The following is a 24,169-nucleotide window of genomic DNA, read 5'->3' on the forward strand; positions in this document are numbered from 1 at the left end:
CAGGGCAGTGGGTGCTGATAACAAGGTGCAGGGTAATGGGTGGGTTAGTGAGGTGTAGGGCAGTGGGTGCTGGTAACAGGGTGCAGGGTAATAGGTGGATTAGTGAGGTGTAGGCAGCGGGTGCTGGTAAAGGGGTGTAGGGTAGTGAGTGGATTAGTGAGGTGTAGGGCAGTGGGTGCTGGTAACAAGGTGCAGGGCAATGAGTGGGTTAGTGAGGCACAGGGCAGTGGGTGCTGGTAACGGGATATAGGGTAGTGGGTGGGTTAGTGAGGTGTAGGCAGTGGGTGCTGGTAATGGGGTATAGGGCAGTGGGTGGGTTAATGGGGTGCAGGGCAGTGGGTGCTGGTAACGGGATATAGGGCAGTGGGTGGGTTAATGGGGTGCAGGGCAGTGGGTGCTGGTAACAGGGTGCAGGGTAATGGGTGGGTTAGGAGGGTGCAGGGCAGTGGGTGCTGGTAACAGGGTGCAGGGTAATGGGTGGGTTAGTGAGGTGTAGGGCAGTGGGTGCTGGTAACAGGATATAGGGTAGTGGGTGGGTTAATGGGGTGCAGGGCAGTGGGTGCTGGTAACAGGGTGCAGGGTAATGGGTGGGTTAGTGAGGTGCAGGGCAGTGGGTGCTGGTAGCGGGTGCTGGGGGATTGGTCCCGTGCAATCCTGGTTGCCCATCCTGATGCGTCACCATTCCCATCCCATCCCCTAATGACAGGGCAGCGGGCAGGGAGTGCCGTGACTCACTGTGGCCCCGTTGGCCCTGTGCCCATGGCAAGGGGTGTCCCGGGGGTGTAGGGTGTCCCGGGGTGTCCCGTGGCTCCAGCGGTGCAGACAGTGTGTAGGCTCACACTGGTCCCTGCACATCCCAGCGGGCCCCTGCCTGTGGGGCTGGGGCTGTGCTGGGGCTGTGCCAGGACAGACGTACCGTGGCCTCGTCCCTGTGCTGTACCTTTCCCACTTGGTCAGTGCCCACAGAACCCAGTGCTGGGGCTCCCTTCCCGCCGTGGTGCCGGGGTCTCAGGGCTGGGTGGGCACCCCGTGCTCTCTCTGGTGCTGGCAGCTGCTGATGGGTGCTGAGAGGTGCTGGCGGGCGCTGGCACAGCGCTGGCACGCTGGGGCCGATCCCCGTTAGCTGTTTCCTTCCCCCACACCCCGTGACTCACCATGGTTCCCCAGAGCTGTTGGCTCATCGTTTCCTGCACCATCTGTGCCCTGCGGTGCCACCGGCAGGGCCTGGTTCTTGCTGTGCCGTGGCCCAGGTGCCGCTGGCTCACCTGCCCCTCTCCTCTCTTGCAGATGAGCGAGATCGTGTCCAGAAGAAAACTTTCACCAAATGGGTCAACAAGCACCTCATCAAGGTACAGGCACTGCCAGTCTGGTGGGCACCACTGCCCCAGCAGCCCCCAGCCCTCAGCCCTGGAAGCATCCCTGATTGCAGCCCCCCGTGCTGGCATTGCCAAGGACATGGGCAGTGGAGGGTACCCTGTGCCAGTGAGAGTTCTTCTGGGCCTCACTGGTAGTCGAGGCCTCTCAGCTGCCTCCACGGTGGGGGTCTGCCCTTGCAGGCAGGATCTGCCCCCCCTGCTGCCCTCCCATGTGTTCCAGGAGGGGATGGTGCCCCTGGCATGTGGGAATGTGTCCTGGGCTTTGACACCCTTGGTCCTGTCCCACTCCTGTGGTCCCCGTTCCCTGCCATCATGCCATGCCCGTCCCTACAGTGTGGTGGGCAGAGCCCCACCTCAGCACCCAGCACATACTGGGATGTCCTGCAGCCCCCGTAGTGACGTGTCTCCACATGTCCCCAACCCCGCAGTGCCACTGCAATGCCACCACCCCCAGTCCACGCTGGGTCCTCTCTTTGCTCTGTCCTAACCGCTCTCTTCTCTCTGCCCTGTGCAGCACTGGCGAGCAGAGGTAGGTCCTTCCTCTCTGTCCGTCCCACTGTGCTCTTCCTCTTCACACACCCTCTGCTCCCCTCACTGGGGACGGGCCCCTGGTGCTGCCAGCGTGGTGGGCCCCTGTGCATGCCAGAGTGACGCTGAAGTGATGCCAGAACGATGCTGGATCCATCCTGGCACCGTGGGGGGAGTTGCTGTGTGTGTTTGGGGGGATGTGACACTGGGGGCACCAGCTGTGTTTGGGGCCGTGTGTGAGCACCCGCTGCACTGGGGGGGTCACCGGGTGCCCACTGCAGTGCTGACTGGCAGGGATGGGGGGTGCTCGGCCACCCCCAGCCCCCCTGATGCCGTTGCTGTCCCCTCAGGCGCAGCGCCATGTCAACGACCTATACGAGGACCTGCGGGACGGGCACAACCTCATCTCCCTGCTGGAGGTGCTCTCGGGGGACACACTGGTAGGTGCCGCGCTGCCCCCGCCCCGCGCTGCCCCCGCTCCTCGCCACGTGCCGGCACCCCTCTGCCAACTGTCCTTGTCCTCGTCCTCGCTGCCCGCCTCTGCTCCCTCTCTTCCCGCCTGGCCGTCGGTCCGTCCCGGTGACCCCGAGCGCCCCCCCGCCTCTAACCTCTCTTTGCTTTGGTGCCCTCTCTGCTTCCTGGCGCCGGCCCCGGCCCACCGCCGCCTTTGCCTCCTCCTCCTCCTTCCTCTCTCTGCTCCTCTCCGCTCTGCTCGGCCGGGGCAGCCCCGGGAGCGCGACGTCCTCCGGACCTTGCGGTTGGTGAGTGGTTCTGCCGTCAGCTTTCGGCACGGCCCTGCATGGCGACCGACACCGCGATTCCGGCACAGAGCAGTGCCGAGCATGTCCTGGGGCGACCGACACCGCGATTCCGGCACAGAGCAGTGCCGAGCATGTCCTGGGGCGACCGACACCGTGATTCTGCCACAGAGCAGTGCCGAGCATGTCCTGGGGCTCCGGCCGTGTGCCGTCTGCTGTGCCATCCTGGTGCTCTGGCTGCATGCTGTGCCTGTCCCGGTGCCCCATCCGATGCCAAGCACCACGGGAGTGGGTTTCTCTGAGCCAGACCTTGGTGGCAGTGGCAGAAGAGAAGCGTGGCATCACTGGGAGTGATCCCAATGCACTGGGTTTTGGTGGGCTGGAGTTGGACTATGGCTCCCAGCAACACAGCAGGATGTGCCACTGGCTCCCTGGGGCGGCTGGCAGGGGGGATGGTACTGTGGCCACCAACCCCGGGCTCTCATGCCGGGGCTGATCCTGGCCTTGACGGGCTGTGGGTCCTTGGTGACTCCCAGCTGTGGGGTGGGAGGAACCCCGGTCCATTGCTGAGCAGCATGGGGAGGTTTAAGGGCTCCCCAGCTCTCCCAGCAGCAGAAGCTGGGCTCAGCTGGTGGGGCCAGCATGTGGGGGGGGTGTCCAGGCAGGACCTGCCCAGGAGACCCTGGCTGGGACCCGCAGGTTTTGAGGGTGCTCACCCAGCTCGGCAGTGCCTGGTTCTGCTGAGGGGGACACTGGAGCGTGCTGGGGAGCTGCATGGTGAGGGACTGTGTGGAGCTGCCAGGACTGTGGTGCTGTGGCACTGAGGCTGGTGCCGGTCCTGCCCAGGCAGTGGCTGCTGTGCCCCCACGCCGGGTACTCGGCTGCCCCCAGGATGGCCACGGCGGCCCCGGCACTGCTGGGTGTGGGGTGGGAACAGTCTGTGCCAGCAGGTTCACGGGAAGGAGCGTGGAGAGTGTCCCCACCCCTGCAGGGACAAAGGGCGAGGGCGGGTGCCATCGGCATGTGCGGCACTGGGAGGGGCCGGGCGGGGGCCGGTGTGGGGGGACAGTGTCGTGTCGGGACAGTGTCCTGGTGTCGAGGCAGGGCCTGGTGGGGGAGCGGGCCGGGGCCGTACCATGGCATCGCGGCGGGGCCCTGGCCGGGGCCGGGGTGGCAGGACCAGCAGGGCTGTGTCCACGTGGCTGCACTCACTGCCCCTCTCTCCCCCAGCCCCGGGAGAAAGGCCGGATGCGCTTCCACAAGCTGCAGAACGTCCAGATTGCCCTCAACTACCTGAAGCATCGGCAGGTGAGAGGGGGGTGGGAGCCCCAGGATGCCCGGGACCCCCGGGGCTGTGCCCCGCTCCCCCATCCCTGAGCCACGCGTGTCTCGTGCCACAGGTGAAGCTGGTGAACATTCGGAACGATGACATCGCCGACGGCAACCCCAAGCTGACGCTGGGGCTCATCTGGACCATCATCCTCCACTTCCAGGTGAGCCCGGTGGGGTGGGGATGGGGACGGTGACGCCGGGGGGGCCGGGGTTCTGTGGTGCCAGCCTGGTCCCTGCCTGGGGCAGGAGTGGTGTCACCGGGAGCTGCCACGGAGCGAGCGTGCCTTTGTTGGTGCTGGTGCCCGTGCCTGGACTAACAGCCGTGTCCTGGCAGATCTCAGACATCCAGGTGACGGGGCAGTCTGAGGACATGACGGCCAAGGAGAAGCTGCTGCTGTGGTCGCAGCGGATGGTGGAGGATTACCAGGGCCTTCGCTGCGACAACTTCACCACCAGCTGGCGGGACGGGCGCCTCTTCAACGCCATCATCCACCGGCACAAGTGAGTGCCAGGGTCGTGCCACACAACAATCGGGCAGGCGTGTGTTCACCAGGGTCAGCCACATCGATCCCGTGGGTGGGGTGGGGTGTGCTCACTGGGATCGATCCTGTGGGTGGGGTGTGCTCACTGAGATCGATCCTGTGGGTGGGGTGTGCTCATTGGGATCAGCCACATTGATCCCATGGGTGGGGTGGGGTGTGCTCACTGGGATCGATCCTGTGGGTGGGGTGTGCTCACTGGGATTGATCCTGTGGGTGGGGTGTGCTCACTGGGATCGATCCTGTGGGTGGGGTGTGCTCACTGGGATCAGCCACATTGATCCTGTGGGTGGGGTGTGCTCACTGGGATCGATCCTGTGGGTGGGGTGTGCTCACTGGGATTGATCCTGTGGGTGGGGTGTGCTCACTGGGATCGATCCTGTGGGTGGGGTGTGCTCACTGGGATCAGCCCCATTGATCCTGTGAGTGGGGTGTGCTCACTGGGATCAGCCACACTGATCCTGTGGGTGGGGTGTGCTCACTGGGATCAGCCCCATTGATCCTGTGAGTGGGGTGTGCTCACTGGGATCAGCCACACTGATCCTGTGGGTGGGGTGTGCTCACTGGGATCGATCCCATGGGTGGGGTGTGCTCACTGGGATCGATCCCATGGGTGGGGTGTGCTCACTGGGATCGGCCACATCGATCCTGTGGGCATCATGTGTTCACCAGGGCTGGCTGGTGATCCCACTCGGGGTGATGTGGGCACGTGCTCCAGACAAGCCCCAGCCCATTGGCCCGTGCCAGCAGTGCCGTGCCCACCGTGGCGTGCCGGGGTGCAGGCAGGCATGTCCATGGGTCCTGCTGGGACCACTGTGTGCCTTTGGGGAGCGTGAATATGTGCAGGCCCGTGCCAGATGGGGGGAGGCACCCTCCCTGTGCCACGTCACATCTATGCCGTGCTCTGCACTGAGCCGCTGCCCTTGGTCCCCCCTGGAGCCACAAGCAGGGGCCGAGGTGTCTGCCCCAGAGGGCATGGGGGTGTCAGTCCCACACTGGGAGGGCATTGGGGTGTCTGCCCTATAGGGGATTGGAGTGTCAGCCCCACAGGGGGTTGGGGTGTCTGTCCCATGGGGGACTGGGCAGTCAGTCTCACGAGGGGTTGAGATGCCCATCCCACAGGCCATGGGGGTTCTGCCTGTGCCGGGGTTCCTGCTGGGGACTGTGGGGTATCCCCAGCTCCCAGTGCCCCTGTGCTGGGTGTGGGAGTCTCACCCGCTGCTGGTGCCCCCAGTGTGGGTGTGTGGGGCAGGGGGTGTGAGGCAACAGTGAAGGCAGCCCCAGGGAGGGGGTGGACCTGCTGTCCTGGGGTTTTGGGGTCCCATGGCCCTGCTGACCCCTGCTGACCTGCTGCTCACAGGCCAATGCTGATCGACATGAGCCGGGTGTATCGTCAGAGCAACCTGGAGAACCTGGACCAGGCCTTCACCGTGGCCGAGCGGGACCTGGGTGTGACGCGGCTGCTGGACCCCGAAGGTACGGGCTGGGGCGAACTGGGAGGGTCCCCCAACGGAGCCCCCGTCCCTCCCTGCCACGGGGTTCCCCCCGTCTGACCCCTCCGTCTCTGCAGACGTGGACGTGGCGCAGCCAGACGAGAAGTCCATCATCACTTACGTGTCCTCGCTGTACGATGCCATGCCGCGTGTGCCCGAGGTGCAGGACGGCGTCAAGGCCAACGTGAGTTGGGGAGCTGGGGGGTCACCGCTGCTGCCACCCCCGCGGTGTTACCCCCAGCCCCACACGTGTCCCCGTCCCCAGGAGCTGCAGCTGCGCTGGCAGGAGTACTACGAGGTGGTGACGGGGCTGCTGCAGTGGAGCCGGCAGCACTCGACGCTCTTCGAGGAGCGTCGTCTCCCCGCCAGCTACGAGGAGATCGAGGTGAGGCCACCAGCACAGCATGGGCATGGGGACATGGGCATGGGGACACAGAACAGGGCTGGTGCTGCTGGCACGGCACAGGCACGGGGATGGAGTGGGACAGCGCTGGTGCTGCCAGCGTGGCACAGGCAGGGGGACTGGGGACAGATACAGGGGCAGGGATGGTGCTGTCACAGGGTGACTGGCCCTGGGAGCCACCAGTGCCTGGGGCAGTGCGTGGTGGGGTCCCAGCTGGCCCGTGACCCCACTGGGGGTGGTTCGTGTCTGGCTGGCAGCCCCTTTGCTGGCACATGGCCAGCTGTGCTCTGCCGTGGGTCACTGGGAGACCAGTCCACAGCCATGGAGCTGAGCCCCCAGCGGTGCCAGCCCAGGGGTCTGCAGGGTGCAGGGGCTCAGAGCCGTGGCAGAGCCGGTTGCCCTGTCGGGGGGGCCCCCCTGACTCACCCTCCCTGGCTGTGCCGTGAGTCACCGCTGGCAAAGCCCGGCACAGCCACTTCCTTCCCGCCGGCTCTGCACGCATGGAAAATTGGAGGGGGGGTGGATTCCCGAGGAGGGGTCAGCATTGGCAGGGGGTCCCTGCTCAGCTGACCCCCCCGCCTCCGGCAGATCCTCTGGCGCCAGTTCCTCAAGTTCAAAGAGACGGAGCTGCCGGCCCGGGAGGCCGACAAGAACCGCTCCAAAGCCATCTTCCAGGCGCTGGAGGTGTGCGGGCTGGGGTCTTGGGGGGCTCCCCAGGGGTCTGCGATCCACAGGGAGGGGGGCCTGAGGGTAGGGGCCCTGCGGCTGGAGGTTCTGGGGGGCTGGGACCCCAAAGGGTGGGAGCTCTGGGGCTGGGTTCCTGAGGGGTGGGGGTCCTCTGGGGCCTTGGGGAGGTGGGGATGGGTCCCAAGGGGATGTTGGTCCCGTGGTGGCTGGGGATCCTGGGGAGCCAGGGGTCTTGGGGGGCTGGGGGTGGGTCCTAAGGAGATGATCATCCCGGGGTGCCGGGGGTCCCAAGGGGATGATGGTCCCGGGTGCCTCGGGGTGCCGGGTGTCCCATGGCAGCCCCCGGCACACCCCCGGGGGGTCACGGGCAGTGTCTGACATTTGTGGGGCACAGGGCGCGGTGCAGTCGGGGCAGCTGAAGGTGCCCCCCGGGTACCACCCGCTGGACGTGGAGAAGGAGTGGGGGCGGCTGCACGTGGCTGTGCTGGAGCGGGAGAAGCTGCTGCGGGCAGAGTTCGAGAGGCGAGTGGGGGGGGCCGGGGGGGCCGGGCAGGGCCGTGCTGGCACCCACACCCCCTTCCCGCTGCCAAACCACGGGGCTGGGCCGGGGTGGGGTGTCCCGGCCCCCCCGAGGGGGAACCACAAGGCCGTGAGTCATCGCTCTCGCTGGGAATCCGGCGGGGCCGCTGCCCTCGAGTGTGGCACGGCCCGAGCACGGCACGGCCGAGCACGGCACGGCGGGACAGGGCAATGGGGAGGGGGGCAATGGGCAGTGGGGTGGGATGGGGATAGGAGTGGGATGGGGGGCAGGATGGGCGGTGAGATGGGATGGAGATTGGGATCAGGATGGGGATTGGGAGTGGGAAGGGGATGGGGGGGGACTGGGATTGGGATTAGGGGCAGGATGGGGACAGGAAGCAAGATGGAGATGGGGATCAAGATGTGAATATGGGGGTGGGATGGGGGGCACGATGAGGATGGGGAGTGGGGCAGGGAGCAGGATGCAGAGTGGGACAGAACTGATGCCGTGCATGGCCAGGAGAGGTGCCCCCAAAGGTGCTGACCCCGTCCCCTGTGTCCCCCGTGTCCCCACAGGCTGGAGCGGCTGCAGCGCGTGGTCACCAAGCTGCAGATGGAGTCGGGGATCTGCGAGGAGCAGCTGAACCAGGCAGACGCTCTGCTGCAGGCGGTGAGTGCCGACAGCACCGGGGCGAGGGGGCTGGGCAGGACCCTCACCAGGACCCCAAGCCTGGCCGTGACCCCGACCGTGACCCCACGGTCCCCTCCCGCAGGACGTGCGGCTGCTGGCAGCGGGGAAGGCACCACAGAAGGCGGCTGAGGTGGAGCGGGACCTGGACAAGGCTGATGCCATGATCAGGCTGCTCTTCAATGATGTCCAGAGCCTCAAGGACGGGCGGCACCCGCAGGGCGAGCAGATGTACCGCCGGTACGGCCCAGGGCGGGGGGTTTGGGAGGGCTTGGAGGGACCCCTGGGTGAGCAGATGTACCGCCGGTACGGCCCGGGGCGGGAGGTTTGGGAGGGCTTGGAGGGACCCCTGGGTGAGCAGATGTACCGCCGGTACGGCCCGGGGCGGGAGGTTTGGGAGGGCTTGGAGGGCACCCCAGGTGAGCAGATGTACCGCTGGTACGGCCCGGGGTGGGGGCCTGGGGAGGTCCCCACAGCCTGTCCCCATAGCTCTGTGCCCCCCAGAGCCCTCCATGTCCCCCATGTCCCCAAAGCCCTGCATGCCCCCCAAAGGCCTCCATGTACCCTGTGTCCCCCATCTTACTTGTGCCCCTTGAAGCACCCCAGAGACCACCACACTGCTCATGCCTGACATGTGCCTTGCACCCCCAAATCCCCCCATGGCCCCTGTGCCCCGCAAAGCCCCCTGTGACTCCTCTGCCCTCCATGCCTCCCGTGTCCCTCACGTCCCCTGTGTCCCCTGTACCCCTCAAAGCCCTCCAAGCCTTCTGCAGCCCTTGCACCTCCAAAAGCCCCCCGAGGCTCCTGTGACCCCAAAGCCTCCCGTGCTCCCAAAGCTCCGTGTCCCCTGTGCCCCCCATGTCCCCTGTGCCCCTATGCCCCCCACTGACGCCCCCGCCCCGCAGCGTGTACCGGCTGCACGAGCGCCTGGTGTCCATCCGCACCGAGTACAACCTGCGGCTCAAGTCGGGGGCGCCGGTGACGGCGGGTGACGGCGGTGACGGCGGCGACGGCCGCGTCCGTGGCCTCGGGGCAGCGGCGGCCGGAGCCGGACGAGGCGCCGCTGCGGTACCTGCAGGACCTGCTGGCCTGGGTGGAGGAGAACCAGCGGCGCATGGCCACGGCCGAGTGGGGCGCGGACCTGCCCACCGTGGAGACCCACCTGGGCGCCCACCGCGGGCTGCACCGCGCCATCGAGGAGTTCCGCGCCAAGGTGGAGCGGGCGCGGGCCGACGAGGTGAGACCCCCGGGGTGCTGGGGACCCCCTGTCCTTGGGGCCGACGAGGTGAGACCCCCGGGGTGCTGGGGACCCCCTGTCCTTGGGGCCGGTGAGGTGAGACCCCCGGGGTGCTGAGGACCCCCTGTCCTTGGGGCCAACGAGGTGAGACCCCCGGGGTGCTGGGGACCCCCTGTCCTTGGGGCCGGTGAGGTGAGACCCCCGGGGTGCTGAGGACCCCCTGTCCTTGGGGCCAACGAGGTGAGACCCCCGGGGTGCTGGGGACCCCCTGTCCTTGGGGCCGACGAGGTGAGACCCCTGGGGTGTTGGGGACCCCCCAGCTTTGGGGACCCTCCAGTCCTGGGGTCCCCCTGGTCCTGTGGCCAATGAGGCGAGCCCCAGTCCTGGGGACCCCCAAGTCCCAGGGCTGATGAGATGAGCCCCTGTGGGCTGCTGTGGATCCCCTGGTCCTGGGGGATCTCTGGGGCTGCCCCCACCCTGTTCCTGAGCATTTCCCATGGGGCTGCCCCAGGTGGGGCTGCCCCCGCTCTGCACCTGGGAGTCCCTGGGGTGCCAGGGCTTTATGCAGGTTGGGGGGGACTGGGGGGAGAGCAGCCCATCCTGGCTCTGCCCTCGCTCTGGAGCCCCCCCCCCCATGTCCCAGGGTGCCCTGGGAGGTTGGGGGGCTTCGTGCCCCGAGGCTATCCCCTGGTCCCCCCAACGCCTGCACCCCTGGTCTGTCCCCTTCACTGCCCTCCCCGTGTGCCCCCCTGCCCTCACCCCCATTGCGGGGTGCAGGGGGGCCCTGGGGGTGCTGCTGTCCTTTGTGGGGCCCTGGCACTGATGGTGTGTCCTCCCCAGACCCAGCTGTCCCCCGGACCCCGCGGTGCCTACCGGGAGTGCCTGGGCAAGCTGGAGCTGCAGTATGCCAAGCTGCTGGTGAGGGCTGGGGGGGCCGGGGGGAGACCTGCTGGGGAGGTGTGATGGGGGTCGGGGGGACCATGGCAGGGACCTGCTGGGGAGGTGTGATAGGGTCGGGGCGTGTGACATGGCAGGGACCTGACGTGGTAGGATGGGGGTGATGACAGGGGTGCTGCCAGAGGGGGTGTGAGGGCTGTGGGGAGGGAGGATGGTGGGTGGGGGAACATGTGGGCAGGAGGATGCAGGACGTGGGGGGCACACGTAGGGATGAGGGTGGGGAGGGGTGGCCGCGCGGGGTGAGGACGTGGCTGCAGTCCCACCGTGTCCCCCCAGAACTCCTCCAAGTCGCGGCTGCGGCACCTGGAGAGCCTCCACGGCTTTGTGAGCGCCGCCACCAAGGAGCTGCTGTGGCTCAGCGAGCGCGAGGAGGAGGAGGTGGCCTTCGACTGGAGCCACCACAACCCTGCCATGGCTGCCAAGAAGGAGAGTTACTCGGTATGGGCACGGTGTTGTGGCACGGGGGCACAGGATGGGCAGGGACGTGGGCAGGGACATGGACATGGACATGGGCACAGGGATGGGCACGGACACGAACACGGGCACGGACACGAACACGGGCACGGAGATGGGCATGGGCAGAGGGGTGGACATGGACATGGGCACAGGGATGGGCACAGGTGTGACACGGGCACGCACATGGACACGCACACGTGGAGGAGACCTGATGCACGTGCACATGCACACAGACAGGCACATGGACCTGCACATGGATGTGAGAACACACACGTGTGCCATCCTTGCTCAGACACGGACACGGGCATGGACCCAGACGTGCACACACACTCACACACGCACATGTGTGCTGTCCCTGCACACGGACACGCACGGCTGTGCCATCCTCACACGTGGCTGTGCCTTCCCCACACGTGGCTGTGCCACATGGTCCCGTCCCTGCTCCGCAGTGCTGAGCCCCCTCGTCCCCTGCCCCCCGAGCCCCTGTGACTGCCCTGCCCACCCCCATACCCAGAGCTCCCTTCACACACACACAGAGCCATGCACGGCGACCCCCTCAGCCCATGCACACGTGTGTGAGCCCTGGGCCCTCTATGTGTACACGTGTGTGAGCCCTGACCCTGCAGCTGTGCACACGTGTGTGAGCCCTGACCCTGCAGCTGTGCACACGTGTGTGAGCCCTGAGCCCCCTGACATGTACACGTGTGTGAGCCCTGGGCCCCCTGACGTGTACATGTGTGTGAGCCCTGACCCTGCAGCTGTGCACACATGTGTGAGCCCTGACCCTGCAGCTGTGCCACGTGTGTGAGCCCTGACCCTGCAGCTGTGCACACATGTGTGAGCCCTGACCCTGCAGCTGTGCCACGTGTGTGAGCCCTGACCCTGCAACTGTGCCACGTGTGTGAGCCCTGACCCTGCAGCTGTGCACACGTGTGTGAGCCCTGACCCTGCAGCTGTGCCACGTGTGTGAGCCCTGACCCTGCAACTGTGCCACGTGTGTGAGCCCTGACCCTGCAGCTGTGCCACGTGTGTGAGCCCTGACCCTGCAGCTGTGCACACGTGTGAGCCCTGACCCTGCAGCTGTGCACACGTGTGAGCCCTGACCCTGCAGCTGTGCACACGTGTGAGCCCTGACCCCCCCCAGGCGCTGATGCGGGAGCTGGAGCTGCGGGAGCGTCGGATCCAGGATCTGCGGAGCTCGGGGGAGCGGCTGCTGCGTGAGGAGCACCCCGGGGCACAGACACTGGAGGTGGGCACGGGGACATTATGGGGGGGGTCGCGGCGGGGGCTTTGGGGGAGCAGCTGCTGCACAAGGAACACCCTGGGATGCAGGCACTGGAGGTGGGCACGGGGCTGGAGGGGTACAGGGAAGCGGGTGGGGGGCACAGGAGGCTGGAGGAGCTGCAGGGTCTGAGGGAGCTGGATCTGGAGGGTGGGGGCAATCTGGAGGGGGCCTGGGAGTCTTGGTGAGCTTGAGGGGCCTGGGGGGACTGGGAGAATCTGGAGGGCTTGGGGGTCCCGATGGTTCGGGGAGGGGGATCAGGGAGGCACTGGGGGGCACTGGGGGGCACTGGTGTGGGTGTGGGTACTGGTGTGGGTGTGGGTGCAGGTACAGGTGAGGGTGCGGGTGGGGGTGCCGGTACCGGTGCAGGTGCCCTCAGTGCCAGCCCTGATGTGTCCCCACCCTGCTCCCTGCCCCCTCCAGGCGTTCCTGGCAGCTCTGCAGACCCAGTGGAGCTGGATGCTCCAGCTCTGCTGCTGCATCGAGACCCACCTGAAGGAGAACACCAACTACTTCCAGGTACAAGGGGGGGCCAGGATGGGGTTGGGGGGGGTCGGAGGGAGGGGGTGACCCCAGTGCTGACCCCTGCCCCCCTCCAGTTCTTCAGCGAGGTGCGAGAGACCGAGGAGCTGCTGCGGAAGACGGAGGAGACGATGCGGCGCAAGTTCAGCTGCGACCGCGGCACCACGGCCACGCGCCTCGAGGACCTGCTGCAGGACCTCGCGGTGAGGGCTCGCCTGGGACCCCCACGGGGACCCACAGACCCGGGGGTACCCCTGCGGTGACCCCCAGATCCCGGGGCATCACCCCAAGGTGACCCTCACAAGATCCCCAGGGTAACCCCCCCAAGACCCCCGGGGTGAGCTCCCAGGATGACCCTGCTGCAGGACCTCGTGGTGAGGGCAAATGGGACTCTGGGGGGACCCCCAAGTTGATCTCCCTAAGGTGGCCCCTCCACAGTGACCCCCAGCCCCATGGCAACCCCAAGGGGATCCCCACAGGGTGACTCTCAGCCCCTTGGCAACCCTGGTGTGACCCCCTGCAATGTGTGACCCCCCTCCCTCCCGCCCTCCCCACTGCAGCCCCTGGAGTGACCCCCAGTGCCTGAGCCCACAACAACCCAAGGGTTGGCCTCCAGTCCCTTGCAGCCCCCACAGTGACCTCCCCAGGGGTGACCCCACCAGAGGGGACCCCCCCCACAGTGTGTGAGCCCTATGGCTGCTCCACGGGTGACCCCAGTCCCACTGCAGCCCCCAGGGTGACCCCCAAAATATGAGTCCCACTGCAGCCCCAGAGGTGTCCAGCTGCAGGGTGCTGGGGTGTCACCCCCACTGCAGCCTCTGGGGTGACCCTCAACACAGGCCCCCACTGTAACAGGCCAGGATGAGCCCCCCTCATATTCCTGAGCCCACCCCCAAACCCCCGGGACCCCTCCAAAATCCTGAGAGCTCCCAAAACCTTTGGGACCTCCCAGTATTCCTGAGCTCCCCTAAAACACCTGGTATCCCCCCTAAATTTTTGATGCCCCTACAAGCCGTGGGATTCCCAAAATCCTGAGTGCCCCGAACCTGCTCCCACAGGAGCAGAAGGAGCAGCTGGCAGAGCTGGGGACGCAGCTGGGGGGTCTCGCCCGCCGTGCCAGGACCATCGTGCAGCTGAAGCCGCGGAGCCCCGGGACCCCCCTGCAGGGCCGGCCCCCCCTCCAGGCCGTCTGCGACTACAAGCAGATGGAGGTGGGGGGGTCACGGGGACTGGGGTGGTGCAGGGGGGAGGTGGGAAGGTGTGGGGGGGTGTGGTGGGACCAGCACTGACACGGGGTCCGTGGGGGGACACGGGGGGACACGGGATGATCCACACGCTGGTCTGACACCACTCTGGGGGACGTGGGGAAATACGGCGGGTCCCCCACCCCGCTGTCCTGCTGCCCCAGTCCCATGAAGGGACACAGGGTGGCCCCCCACCCCCTTCTGATGCCACCCCAGCCCCACTGGGGGCTGTAGGGGGGACACTGGGGACCACCCACCCCAGTCTGAGACCACCCTGGTGCCATGGGAGGACACTGGGGAATAGGAGGGGCCAGCGGGACCCCCCTATCTGGTGCTGCCCCAGCCCCATGGGGGGACACAGGGGCAGACATGGGAGGGGGACACTGGGGACCAGCTACCCCATGGGGGGGACATGGAGGAATATGGGGAGACACAGGGGAATGTGGGGGGACACAGAATGCACATGGAGGAGCCCCACCCTGCTCTAACTCTGCCCCAGCCCCATGGGGGGACACGGTGGGGGACACAGGGGTCCCTCAGCCCAGTCTGACACCATTCCAACTCCACGGGGGGACACAGGGGGATATGGGGGGACACGGGGGGACACGGGGTACCCCGCCCTCACCCCGTGCCCTGCAGGTGACGGTGCACAAGAACGACACGTGTGCCCTGCTGAACCACTCGCAGCCGCAGCAGTGGCGGGTGCTGAGCGCCGGCGGCAGCGAGGCCGTCGTGCCCTCCGTCTGCTTCCTCCTGCCGCCGCCCAACAAGGAGGCTCTGGATGCCGTGCACAGGTGGGGACAGTGACCCCGCGCCCCTCCCCGAGCACCCCCGCACCCCCCCCCGCTAACCCTGTGTCCCCTCAGGCTGGAGACCACCCACCAGCAGCTGCTGGGGCTGTGGCAGCAGCTGCACCAGGACCTGCGCGGCCTCCGCGCCTGGCAGTACCTGACCCGGGACATCCAGCAGATCCAGTCCTGGACGCACATCACGGTGAGTCCCCGGGGGTCCCAGGGTGGCGCGGGGGTCCCGGGGGTCCCGGCGGGGGCTGACGTGGCCGCGCCCCCCCAGTTCCGCACGCTGCCGGCAGAGGAGGTGCGGCAGGTCCTGCGCAGCCTGGAGAGCCACTACCAGGAGTTCCTGCGGGACAGCCAGGACGCCCAGAGCTTCCAGCCCGACGACCGGCTGCAGGTGGAGCGGGACTACAACGCCTGCACCCACAAGTACGAGCTGCTGCTGCGCAGCCAGGAGAAAGGTGGGTGTCCCCTCCCTGCTGTGGGTCCCTGCAGTGTCCCCGGGGTCTCCCCAGGTGCTGAGCTGTCTCCTGTTCCCCTCCCCTGCCACGGGTCTCTGGGGTGTCCCTGGGGCGCTGAGCCATCTACTCTTCCCCAGGGTGCTGAGCGGTCCCCGTGTGCCCCCTCCCCACCCCAGCTCCCCAGGGTGTCCCCGTGGTGTCCCGCGGTGCTGAGCCCTCCCTGTGTCCCCCCAGGAGAGCAGGACGAGTCGCTGTGCAAGAGCTACATCTCGCAGCTGAAGGACATCCGGCTGCAGCTGGAGAGCTGCGAGAGCCGCACCGTGCACCGGCTGCGCCTGCCCCTGGACGCCGACCCGCTGCGCGAGTGCGCCCAGCGCCAGGCCGAGCAGCAGGTGTGTGACACGCGTGTGACACGTGTGTGCGGGTGTGTGACACACGTGCAACGTGCATGGACAGGGACCTTGGCGCCAGGACGGGGCTGGGGGCTGTCAGGGAGCCTCAGAATGGTTTGGCTTGGAAAAGCCTCTGAGCCCATCGGGTCCGACTGCTCCCCCAGCACTGCCAGGTCCGCCACTAAACCGTGTGCCCACGTGCCACATCCACACAGCTGTTAAACCCCCCCAGGGATGGGGACTCTACCCCTGCCCCGGGCAGCCTCTGCCAGGGCTGTACAGCCCTTCTTCGGAAGGAATTGTTCCCAGTATCCCATGTAAACCTCCCCTGCCCACTTGCTGTGGTGGGCTGCAGACCCTGCCCCTGCTCAGCTCCTCCTCGGGTCCAGGGGGACCAGGGGAGCATTGGATGGGGGTTCACCCTGACCTACAGCTGGCAGGGACTGAGGGACTCCCTCCCTACAGCAAACCCACCTGGAGCTGGAGGGCATCCAGAAGAACCTGGCCAAGGTCAGCGAGAAGACGGAGCAGGTGCTGGCGCAGCCGGAGCAGGCGGGCTCAGCCCCTGTCCTGCGCTCCGAGCTGGAGGTCACCCTGCGGAAGATGGAGCAGGTGTACAGCCTCTCCAGCATCTACCTGGAGAAGTGAGTGTGATCCCGGCCCTGGCACTGCACGGCTTCTTCTTGGAACCCTGGGCTGGGAATGAGCCTGGGCAGCTGGTGTGGCTCAGGGGCTTGGGGGAAGCCGGTGTGTCCTTCTCTTCCCTGTTGCTTCTTCATTTCCCTCTTTGTTTCTGTTCACTGTTTCCATCTCCTTTCCTTGCCCTGCCTTGCCCTCTGCCCTTCCCTTCTTCCTTCTCCCTTTTATTTCCCTTTCCCTTCCCTCATGTCTCTGTGCTGCCACCCTGGCTGAGCTGTCCCACTCTCAGCTGATCTCACCCTGTCCCACTGCCGTCTCACTCCTGTCCTGCCCCTGGCTGATCAACTCTGCTCCCCGCTGATCCCTCCCGCTGCCACAGGCTGAAGACCATTGGGCTGGTGATCCGGAGCACGCAGGGGGCTGAGGAGCTGCTCCGCAAGTACGAGGAGCAGCTGAAGGATGTGCAGGCGGTGCCGGCTGACCTGGCTGAGCTGGAGGCCAGCAAGGCTGAGCTGAAGGTACCGGGGGGTTCCGGGGAGTGCCAGGGGGAGCTGGGGGAGCTGGGGCCGGCACTGACCCCTGCCCATCTGCTGCAGCGGCTGCGGGCGCAGGCCGAGGGGCACCAGCCCTTCTTCAGCACCCTGGAGACCGACCTCGGCAAGGCCAAGGACGTCAACGAGCGGATGGTCCGTGGCCACAGCGAGCGGGATGTGGACCTGGAGCGGTACCGGGAGCGGGTGCAGCAGCTGCTGGAGCGCTGGCAGGCCGTGCTGGGCCAGGCCGACCTGCGCCAGCGTGAGCTGGACCAGCTGGGCCGCCAGCTGCGCTACTACCGGCAGAGCTGCGACGCCCTGCGCCAGTGGATCCGCGACGCCCGGCAGCGCCAGGAGGGCATCCAGGCCGTGCCCATCACCGACAGCCAGGCCGTGCGCGAGCAGCTCCTGCAGGAGAAGGTAGAGACAGCGGTGGGACGAGGGGTGTGCCCCGCCGTCCCTGGCTGCTGTGGGGCAAGGGGTGCTCCTGGTCATCCCCAGCGGGATGAGGGGTGCAGCCAGCCATCCCTGGTGGGGCAGGGTGTGAGCCTGGCTGTCCCTGGCTGTTGGGCAAGGTGTGCACCCAGCCATCCCTGGTGGGGCAGGGTGTGAGCCTGGCCATCCCTGGCTGCTGGGCAAGGGGTGCACCCAGCCATCCCTGGTGGGGCAGGGTGTGAGCCTGGCCATCCCTGGCTGCTGTGGGGCAAGGGGTGCTCCTGGTCATCCCCAGCGGGATGAAGGGGGCAGCCAACCACCCCTGGTGGGGCAGGGTGTGAGCCTGGCCATCCCTGGCTGCTGGGCAAGGGGTGCTCCTGGTCATCCCCAGCTGGATGAGGGGTGTACCCAGCCACCCCTGGTGGGGCAGGGTGTGAGCCTGGCCCTACCTGGCAGGGCAAGGAGTGCACCTGGCCATACCTGGCCCCAATGGGGCCAGGGGTGCTCTCAGCTGTCCCCGCTGTGGTGGGGTGGGGAGGGCTCTTGGGTGGCCATGGTGGGACGAGGGTGCTCTTGTCTGTCCCTGGCTGTGTCAGGGCAAGGGGTGCTCTTGGCCATCCTCAGCAGGGTGAGGGGTGCTCCTGGCCATTCCCAGCTGTGGCGTGGCTGAGGGTGTTCTCAGGTGGCCGTGGGGTGCCTGGGCTCACCCTCACACGTCTCCCCAGAAACTGCTGGAGGAGTGTGAGCAGCACAAGGAGAAGGTGGAGGAGTGCCAGCGCTATGCCAAGCAGTACATCGATGCCATCAAGGTGCGCCTGCTGCCCAGGGGGCCGGGGCTGGGGGGGGCTAGAAGGGCAGCACAGTATCCCTTGGGGGACTGGGGGGGACAGTGCCAGGGCTGGGGGTCTCACCAGGGCTGTGATGGCACGCTGAGCACCCTCTCCCCAACAGGACTATGAGCTGCAGCTCGTGAGCTTCAAGGCGCAGGTGGAGCCGATGGCATCGCCGGCTAAGAAGCCCAAAGTGCAGTCAGCGTCCGACAGCATCATCCAGGAGGTGAGGAGGATCCCACTGCTGTGGGCCTGGGGTGCCCCACGGTTCCCAAAGTATGGCTGATCATGAAGGGGTGGGCCTGGGGGGGCTGCTGTGCAGACTCACCTCCGTCTGGCCCCACCATCGCCGAGGGACCGGGGGGCCGTGGGGTGCTCCCCTGCCTCCCTCTGACCCTCTGTCTCTGCAGTACGTGGACCTGCGGACGCAGTACAGCGAGCTGACCACGCTCACCACCCAGTACATCAAGTTCATCACCGAGACGCTGCGGCGGCTGGAGGAGGAGGAGGTAGGGAGCGGCGCGGGGGGCATGGCCGGCTGTGTAACCGCAGGGAGCGCGGTTCATGGGGGCTCTGGCCCCGTCACTAACGCCAGCCCGTGGCTGTGACTCTGGCCCTGGACCCATCACTTATACTGGCCCTTGGCTGTGACTCTGGCTCCAGCCCCATCACTAACGCTGCCCCATGGCCGTGACTCCGGCTCTGGCCCCATCACTAACACTGCCCCATGGCCATAACTCTGGCACCAGCCCCATCACTGACGCTGGCCCACGGCCTTGCCTCCAGCCCTGACCCCATTACTATCACTGGCCCAGGGCTGTGACTCTGGCCCCAGCCCTGATCACTAACACTGGCCCATGGCCGTGACTCCAGCCGTGGACCTATCAACAATGCTGGCCTATGGCTGTGACTCTGGCCCCATCACTAACACTGGCCCATGGCCATAACTCTGGCACCAGCCCCATTACTATCACTGGCCCATGGCTGTGACTCCAGACCTATCAACAATGCTGGCCTATGGCTGTGACTCTGGCCCCATCACTAACGCTGGCCCGCAGCCGTGGCTCCGGCCCCAACCCCATCACTGGCCCTGGCCCATGGCTGTGACTCTGGCCCCATCACTAACACTGGGTCACAGCCTCTAACTCTTCCCCCTGCTGGGCTCCCGGGAGTGAGGCCACTGGCTCTGGGTGCGGAGGGTCTCTGAGCCGAGCCGGCTCTGGGCTCCGGGGGCTCTGATGTGACTGGTGGTAGGAGGCACTTCCCAGATACACGTAGTGCAGTCAGCCCCCGCCTGCGCATGCCGCTGTGCTGGGCGCCGGCCCGCGGGGTCTGGCGCAGGGTAACCTCTCTAACTCTTGGTTTCTGCCCTCGGAGCCGCTTTGCCGGTGCTTTTTCTTTGGGGATGTTTGTGTTGGTGGGGATCTAATGGAGGGTAAAAAACCAGGATGGCTCTGGCAGCCCTGCACCAGGTACTCACTCTGCGCATGCCCCCTCCCCGCGGCACCCCCTGCCTTCTCCATAGCTCGCCCCCTCCTCCTCTGTCCCTCCTCAGCCTCCATGCCGCTCCTGGGATCGGGGGTCTGGCGTAGGGGTCCGGCTCCCTTGCATGAGTGCTGCCTGTGCCCGGGCCCTGCGGAGCGTGCGGCTGCCTCTCTCGTGGTGCATGTGGTGTGAGCACTGCGCTCCCACCTGGAAGGGGCCGCGAGGGCTTCGAACCAGCTGGATTGCTCTCTCCATCGTCGAGGCTTTCCCGGCAGGGAAACCTCTGTTGGCACCGCCCTCGCACGGCTCCCCTCTCTCCTGCTCTTGGTGCTCAGGCCGTCTCTCTTCTTTGCCCACGGAGGGGGCTGTCCGTGCTGGCCCCTCACACAGGGAGCCATGGTGGTGGTGTGCACGCTCTCGCATCTGTCTCCAACGCTTGGGCTCCGCTCGCGCTCTGTCCCTTCTCTCCGGTACGTGGCCGCCCGCTTCCCGCGCTGCTGTCTGGCTCCTGTCGCCTGTCTGCCTGCACTGTTGTGTGTCCCCTGTCCTGCCATATGTCTTCTGGAAGCTGGTGTCACTGCCGCCGGCTCGTGGGGCGGCCCAGGGGCCGAAGCCCTTCCACGCACATTCTCCAGCTCTCCGCTGGCTCAGCGGTGCGTGCCTTGGCCGGCGTTGATGCCGCGGCGCGATCGCATCCCTTGTGATTTGTCTCTCTCTCCCCTCTCTGTCCCCTGCACCCTCTTTCCCCTCCAGAAAGCCGCCGAGAAGCTGAAGGAGGAGGAGAGGAAGCGGCTGGCGGAGGTGGAGGCGCAGCTGGAGAAGCAGCGGCAGCTGGCCGAGGCCCACGCCAAAGCCAAGGCGCAGGCAGAGGCGGAGGCGCGGGAGCTGCAGCTCCGCATGCAGGAGGAGGTCACCCGGCGGGAGGTGGTGGCCGTGGATGCCGAGCAGCAGAAGCAGAACATCCAGCAGGAGCTGATGCAGCTGCGGCAGAACTCGGACCACCAGATCAAGTCTAAGGTCAAGCTGATCGAGGAGGCCGAGTACAACCGCAAGAAGGTCGAGGAGGAGATCCGCCTCATCCGCCTGCAGCTGGAGAGCACCGAGAAACAGCGGGAGGGTGCCGAGACGGAGCTGCAGGAGCTGCGGGCGCGCGCCGAGGAGGCCGAGCGGCAGAAGCGACAGGCACAGGAGGAGGCTGAGCGCCTGCGCCGGCAGGTGAAGGAGGAGAGTCAGAAGAAGCGGGAGGCAGAGGAGGAGCTGAAGCGCAAGGTGCAGGCCGAGCGCGAGGCGGCGCGGGAGAAGCAGAAGGCGGTGGCGGACCTGGAGCAGCTGCGGCTGCAGGCGGAGGAGGCCGAGCGGCGCATGCGGCAGGCGGAGGCCGAGAAGGAGCGGCAGATCCAGGTGGCCCAGGAGGTGGCCCAGCGCAGCGCCGAGGCCGAGCTGCAGAGCAAGCGGCTCTCCTTCGCTGAGAAGACGGCGCAGCTGGAGCTGTCGCTGCAGCAGGAGCACGACGCGGTGGCCCAGCTGCAGGAGGAGGCCGAGCGGCTGAAGAGGCAGCAGCTGGAGGCCGAGCGCTCGCGGGAGGAGGCCGAGAAGGAGCTGGAGCACTGGCGGCAGAAGGCCAACGAGGCGCTGCGCCTGCGGCTGCAGGCCGAGGAGGTGGCCCACAAGAAGTCGCTGGCGCAGGAGGAGGCTGAGAAGCAGAAGGAGGACGCAGAGCGCGAGGCCCGCAAGCGCGCCAAGGCGGAGGAGGCGGCCCTGCGGCAGAAGGAGCTGGCGGAGGAGGAACTGGAGAAGCAGCGGGAGCTGGCGGAGGGCACGGCCCAGCAGAAGCTGGCGGCGGAGCAGGAGCTGATCCGACTGAAGGCGGAGATGGAGAACGGGGAACAGCAGCGCCTGCTCCTGGAGGAAGAGCTCTCGCGGCTGAAGAGCGAGGTGAACGAGGCCATCCAGAGGAGGAAGGAGCTGGAGGAGGAGCTGGCCAAGCTGCGGGCCGAGATGGAGGTTCTGCTGGAGAGCAAGGCCAAGACAGAGGAGGAGTCGCGCTCCAGCAGCGAGAAGTCGAAGCAGCGGCTGGAGGCGGAGGCCAGCAAGCTGCGGGAGCTGGCCGAGGAGGCCGCCCGCCTGCGCGCCCTCTCTGAGGAAGCCAAGCGGCAGCGGCAGCTGGCAGAGGAAGAGGCCGGCCGGCAGCGGGCCGAGGCCGAGCGCATCCTGAAGGAGAAGCTGGCGGCCATCAACGAGGCCTCGCGGCTGAAGGCGGAGGCGGAGATCGCGCTGAAGGAGAAGGAGGCGGAGAACGAGCGTCTGCGGCGGCTGGCGGAGGATGAGGCCTACCAGCGCAAGCTGCTGGAGGAGCAGGCGGCTCAGCACAAGCAGGACATCGAGGAGAAGATCGCCTTGCTGAAGCGCTCCTCCGAGAGCGAGCTGGAGCGGCAGAAGGGGCTGGTGGAGGACACGCTGCGGCAGCGGCGGCAGGTGGAGGAGGAGATCCGCGTCCTCAAGGCCAGCTTCGAGAGGGCCTCGGCCGGAAAGAGCGAGCTGGAGCGGGAGCTAAACCGCATCCGCGGGGAGGCCGAGGAGGTGCAGCGCAGCCGGGAGCAGGCGGAGCGGGAGGCTGAGAGGCAGCGGGCGCTGGCGCTGGAGGAGGAGGGCCGGCGGCGCGAGGCCGAGGAGAAGGTTCAGGCCATCCTGGCGGCCGAGGAGGAGGCTGGGCGGCAGCGGCGGCTGGCCCTGGAGGAGGTGGAGCGGCTGCGGGCCATGGTGGAAGAGGCGCGGCGGCAGAAGGAGCTGGCCGAGAAGGAGTCGGAGCGGCAGATCCAGCTGGCGCGGGAGGCGGCGCAGAAGCGGATCGCGGCGGAGGAGAAGGCTCACCTGGCCGCCGTGCAGCAGAAGGAGCAGGAGCTGCTGCAGACGCGGCAGCAGGAGCAGAGCCTCCTGGACCGGCTGCGCGAGGAGGCCGAACGGGCCCGGCGGGCGGCCGAGGAGGCTGAGTTTGCCCGCGGCAAGGCCGAGCAGGATGCCAGCCTGTCCCGGCAGCGCGTGGAGGAGGCCGAGCGGCTGAAGCAGCGGGCGGAGGAGGAGGCGCAGGCCAAGGCGCAGGCGCAGGCGGACGCAGAGAAGCTGCGGAAGGAGGCTGAGCTGGAGGCGGCGAAGCGGGCGCAGGCGGAGCAGGCGGCCCTGCGGCAGAAGCAGCTGGCCGACGCCGAGATGGAGAAGCACAAGAAGTTTGCTGAGCAGACGCTGCGGCAGAAGGCGCAGGTGGAGCAGGAGCTGACCAAGGTGAAGCTGCAGCTGGACGAGACGGACCATCAGAAGGGCATCCTGGACGAGGAGCTGCAGCGGCTGAAGGAGGAGGTGACGGATGCCGTCCGGCAGAAGGCCCAGGTGGAGGAGGAGCTCTTCAAGGTCCGGGTGCAGATGGAGGAGCTGGCCAAGCTGAAGAGCCGGATCGAGGAGGAGAACAAGGCGCTGATCCTCAAGGACAAGGACAACACGCAGAAGTTCCTGGCGGAGGAGGCTGAGAAGATGAAGCAGGTGGCGGAGGAGGTGGCCCGGCTGAGCGTGGAGGCGCAGGAGGCCGCCCGCATGCGGCAGCTGGCCGAGGACGACCTGGCACAGCAGCGGGCGCTGGCGGAGAAGATGCTGAAGGAGAAGATGCAGGCGGTGCAGGAGGCCACACGGCTGCGGGCCGAGGCTGAGATGCTGCAGAAACAGAAGGACCTGGCGCAGGAACACGCCAAGCGGCTGCAGGAGGACAAGGAGCAGATGCAGCAGCGCCTGGCTGAGGAGACCGAGGGCTTCCAGAAGACACTGGAGGCCGAGCGCCGGCGGCAGCTGGACATCACGGCCGAGGCTGAGCGCCTCAAGGTGCAAGTGGCGGAGATGAGCATGGCCCAGGCCAAGGCTGAGGAGGAAGCCAAGCGGTTCAAGAAGCAGGCGGAGGAGATCAGTGAGAGGCTGCACGAGACCGAGCTGGCCACGCAGGAGAAGATGACGCTGGTGCAGACCCTGGAGATCCAGCGGCACCAGAGCGATGAGGATGCGGAGAAGCTGCGGAAGGCCATTGCCGACCTGGAGAAGGAGAAGGAGAAGCTGAAGCAGGAGGCGGCGCTGCTGCAGCAGAAGGCAGAGGAGGTACTGGGCTGTGGGTCCCCCTTAGCTGTGGTGGTACACAGGGAGGCCGTCCCTCTCCCCAGCCACCCCACACCACCCCTGGCCAGGCCCCCAGGGACCATCACTGGGGATGGTGGGGCAGGACCCCCTGTGCAGGTCAAGGATGCTACCTTCAGTCGGGGACACTGAAGCAAACCCCGCAGGCAGTGTTGGAGTGGGACCCCCAGCCCCTCTCCTGCTGTGGAGGGGGGATCCCCACCACCCGGGCCGGCTCTTCAGCCCTGTGCTGTGTCCTGCCGTGTTCCTCTCTGTGCCCACTTCCCAGCCTCAGTGCTGGAGGATCCCTTGTGTCCTCCCCCTGTTTGTCCTGCCCCGTGTCGTGTGTGTGGCTCCCTAACCCCGGCTCTGCTCTTTAACTCTTACCCAACATAGCGGAGTGTGGGGGTGACTCTGTGTTCCCCGGTGC

At 67.1% G+C, this 24,169-nt stretch overlaps 1 protein-coding gene across 1 annotated transcript in view; it reads left to right on the plus strand.

Annotated features, from left to right (window-relative positions):
- Positions 1–24,169, plus strand: part of PLEC (plectin) — a 42,732-nt gene that overhangs the window by 11,968 nt on the left and 6,595 nt on the right. The window contains 31 exon segments of the mRNA XM_051774769.1: positions 1,288–1,349; positions 2,255–2,344; positions 3,893–3,970; positions 4,063–4,155; positions 4,329–4,495; positions 5,894–6,009; positions 6,104–6,210; positions 6,292–6,411; positions 7,018–7,113; positions 7,511–7,638; positions 8,212–8,305; positions 8,409–8,563; positions 9,229–9,310; positions 9,312–9,560; positions 10,401–10,478; positions 10,794–10,955; positions 12,118–12,222; positions 12,679–12,774; positions 12,855–12,980; positions 13,836–13,988; positions 14,661–14,815; positions 14,888–15,014; positions 15,093–15,276; positions 15,511–15,668; positions 16,134–16,312; positions 16,687–16,825; positions 16,904–17,260; positions 18,001–18,084; positions 18,227–18,331; positions 18,516–18,614; positions 20,344–23,724. Of these exon segments, the coding sequence (XP_051630729.1) occupies positions 1,288–1,349; positions 2,255–2,344; positions 3,893–3,970; positions 4,063–4,155; positions 4,329–4,495; positions 5,894–6,009; positions 6,104–6,210; positions 6,292–6,411; positions 7,018–7,113; positions 7,511–7,638; positions 8,212–8,305; positions 8,409–8,563; positions 9,229–9,310; positions 9,312–9,560; positions 10,401–10,478; positions 10,794–10,955; positions 12,118–12,222; positions 12,679–12,774; positions 12,855–12,980; positions 13,836–13,988; positions 14,661–14,815; positions 14,888–15,014; positions 15,093–15,276; positions 15,511–15,668; positions 16,134–16,312; positions 16,687–16,825; positions 16,904–17,260; positions 18,001–18,084; positions 18,227–18,331; positions 18,516–18,614; positions 20,344–23,724 (7,325 nt within the window).

Source organism: Manacus candei, unplaced genomic scaffold (assembly GCF_025592945.1).
Source record: "Manacus candei isolate 608988 ecotype Guabito, Panama unplaced genomic scaffold, ASM2559294v1 h1tg000223l, whole genome shotgun sequence".
NCBI lineage: Eukaryota > Metazoa > Chordata > Aves > Passeriformes > Pipridae > Manacus > Manacus candei.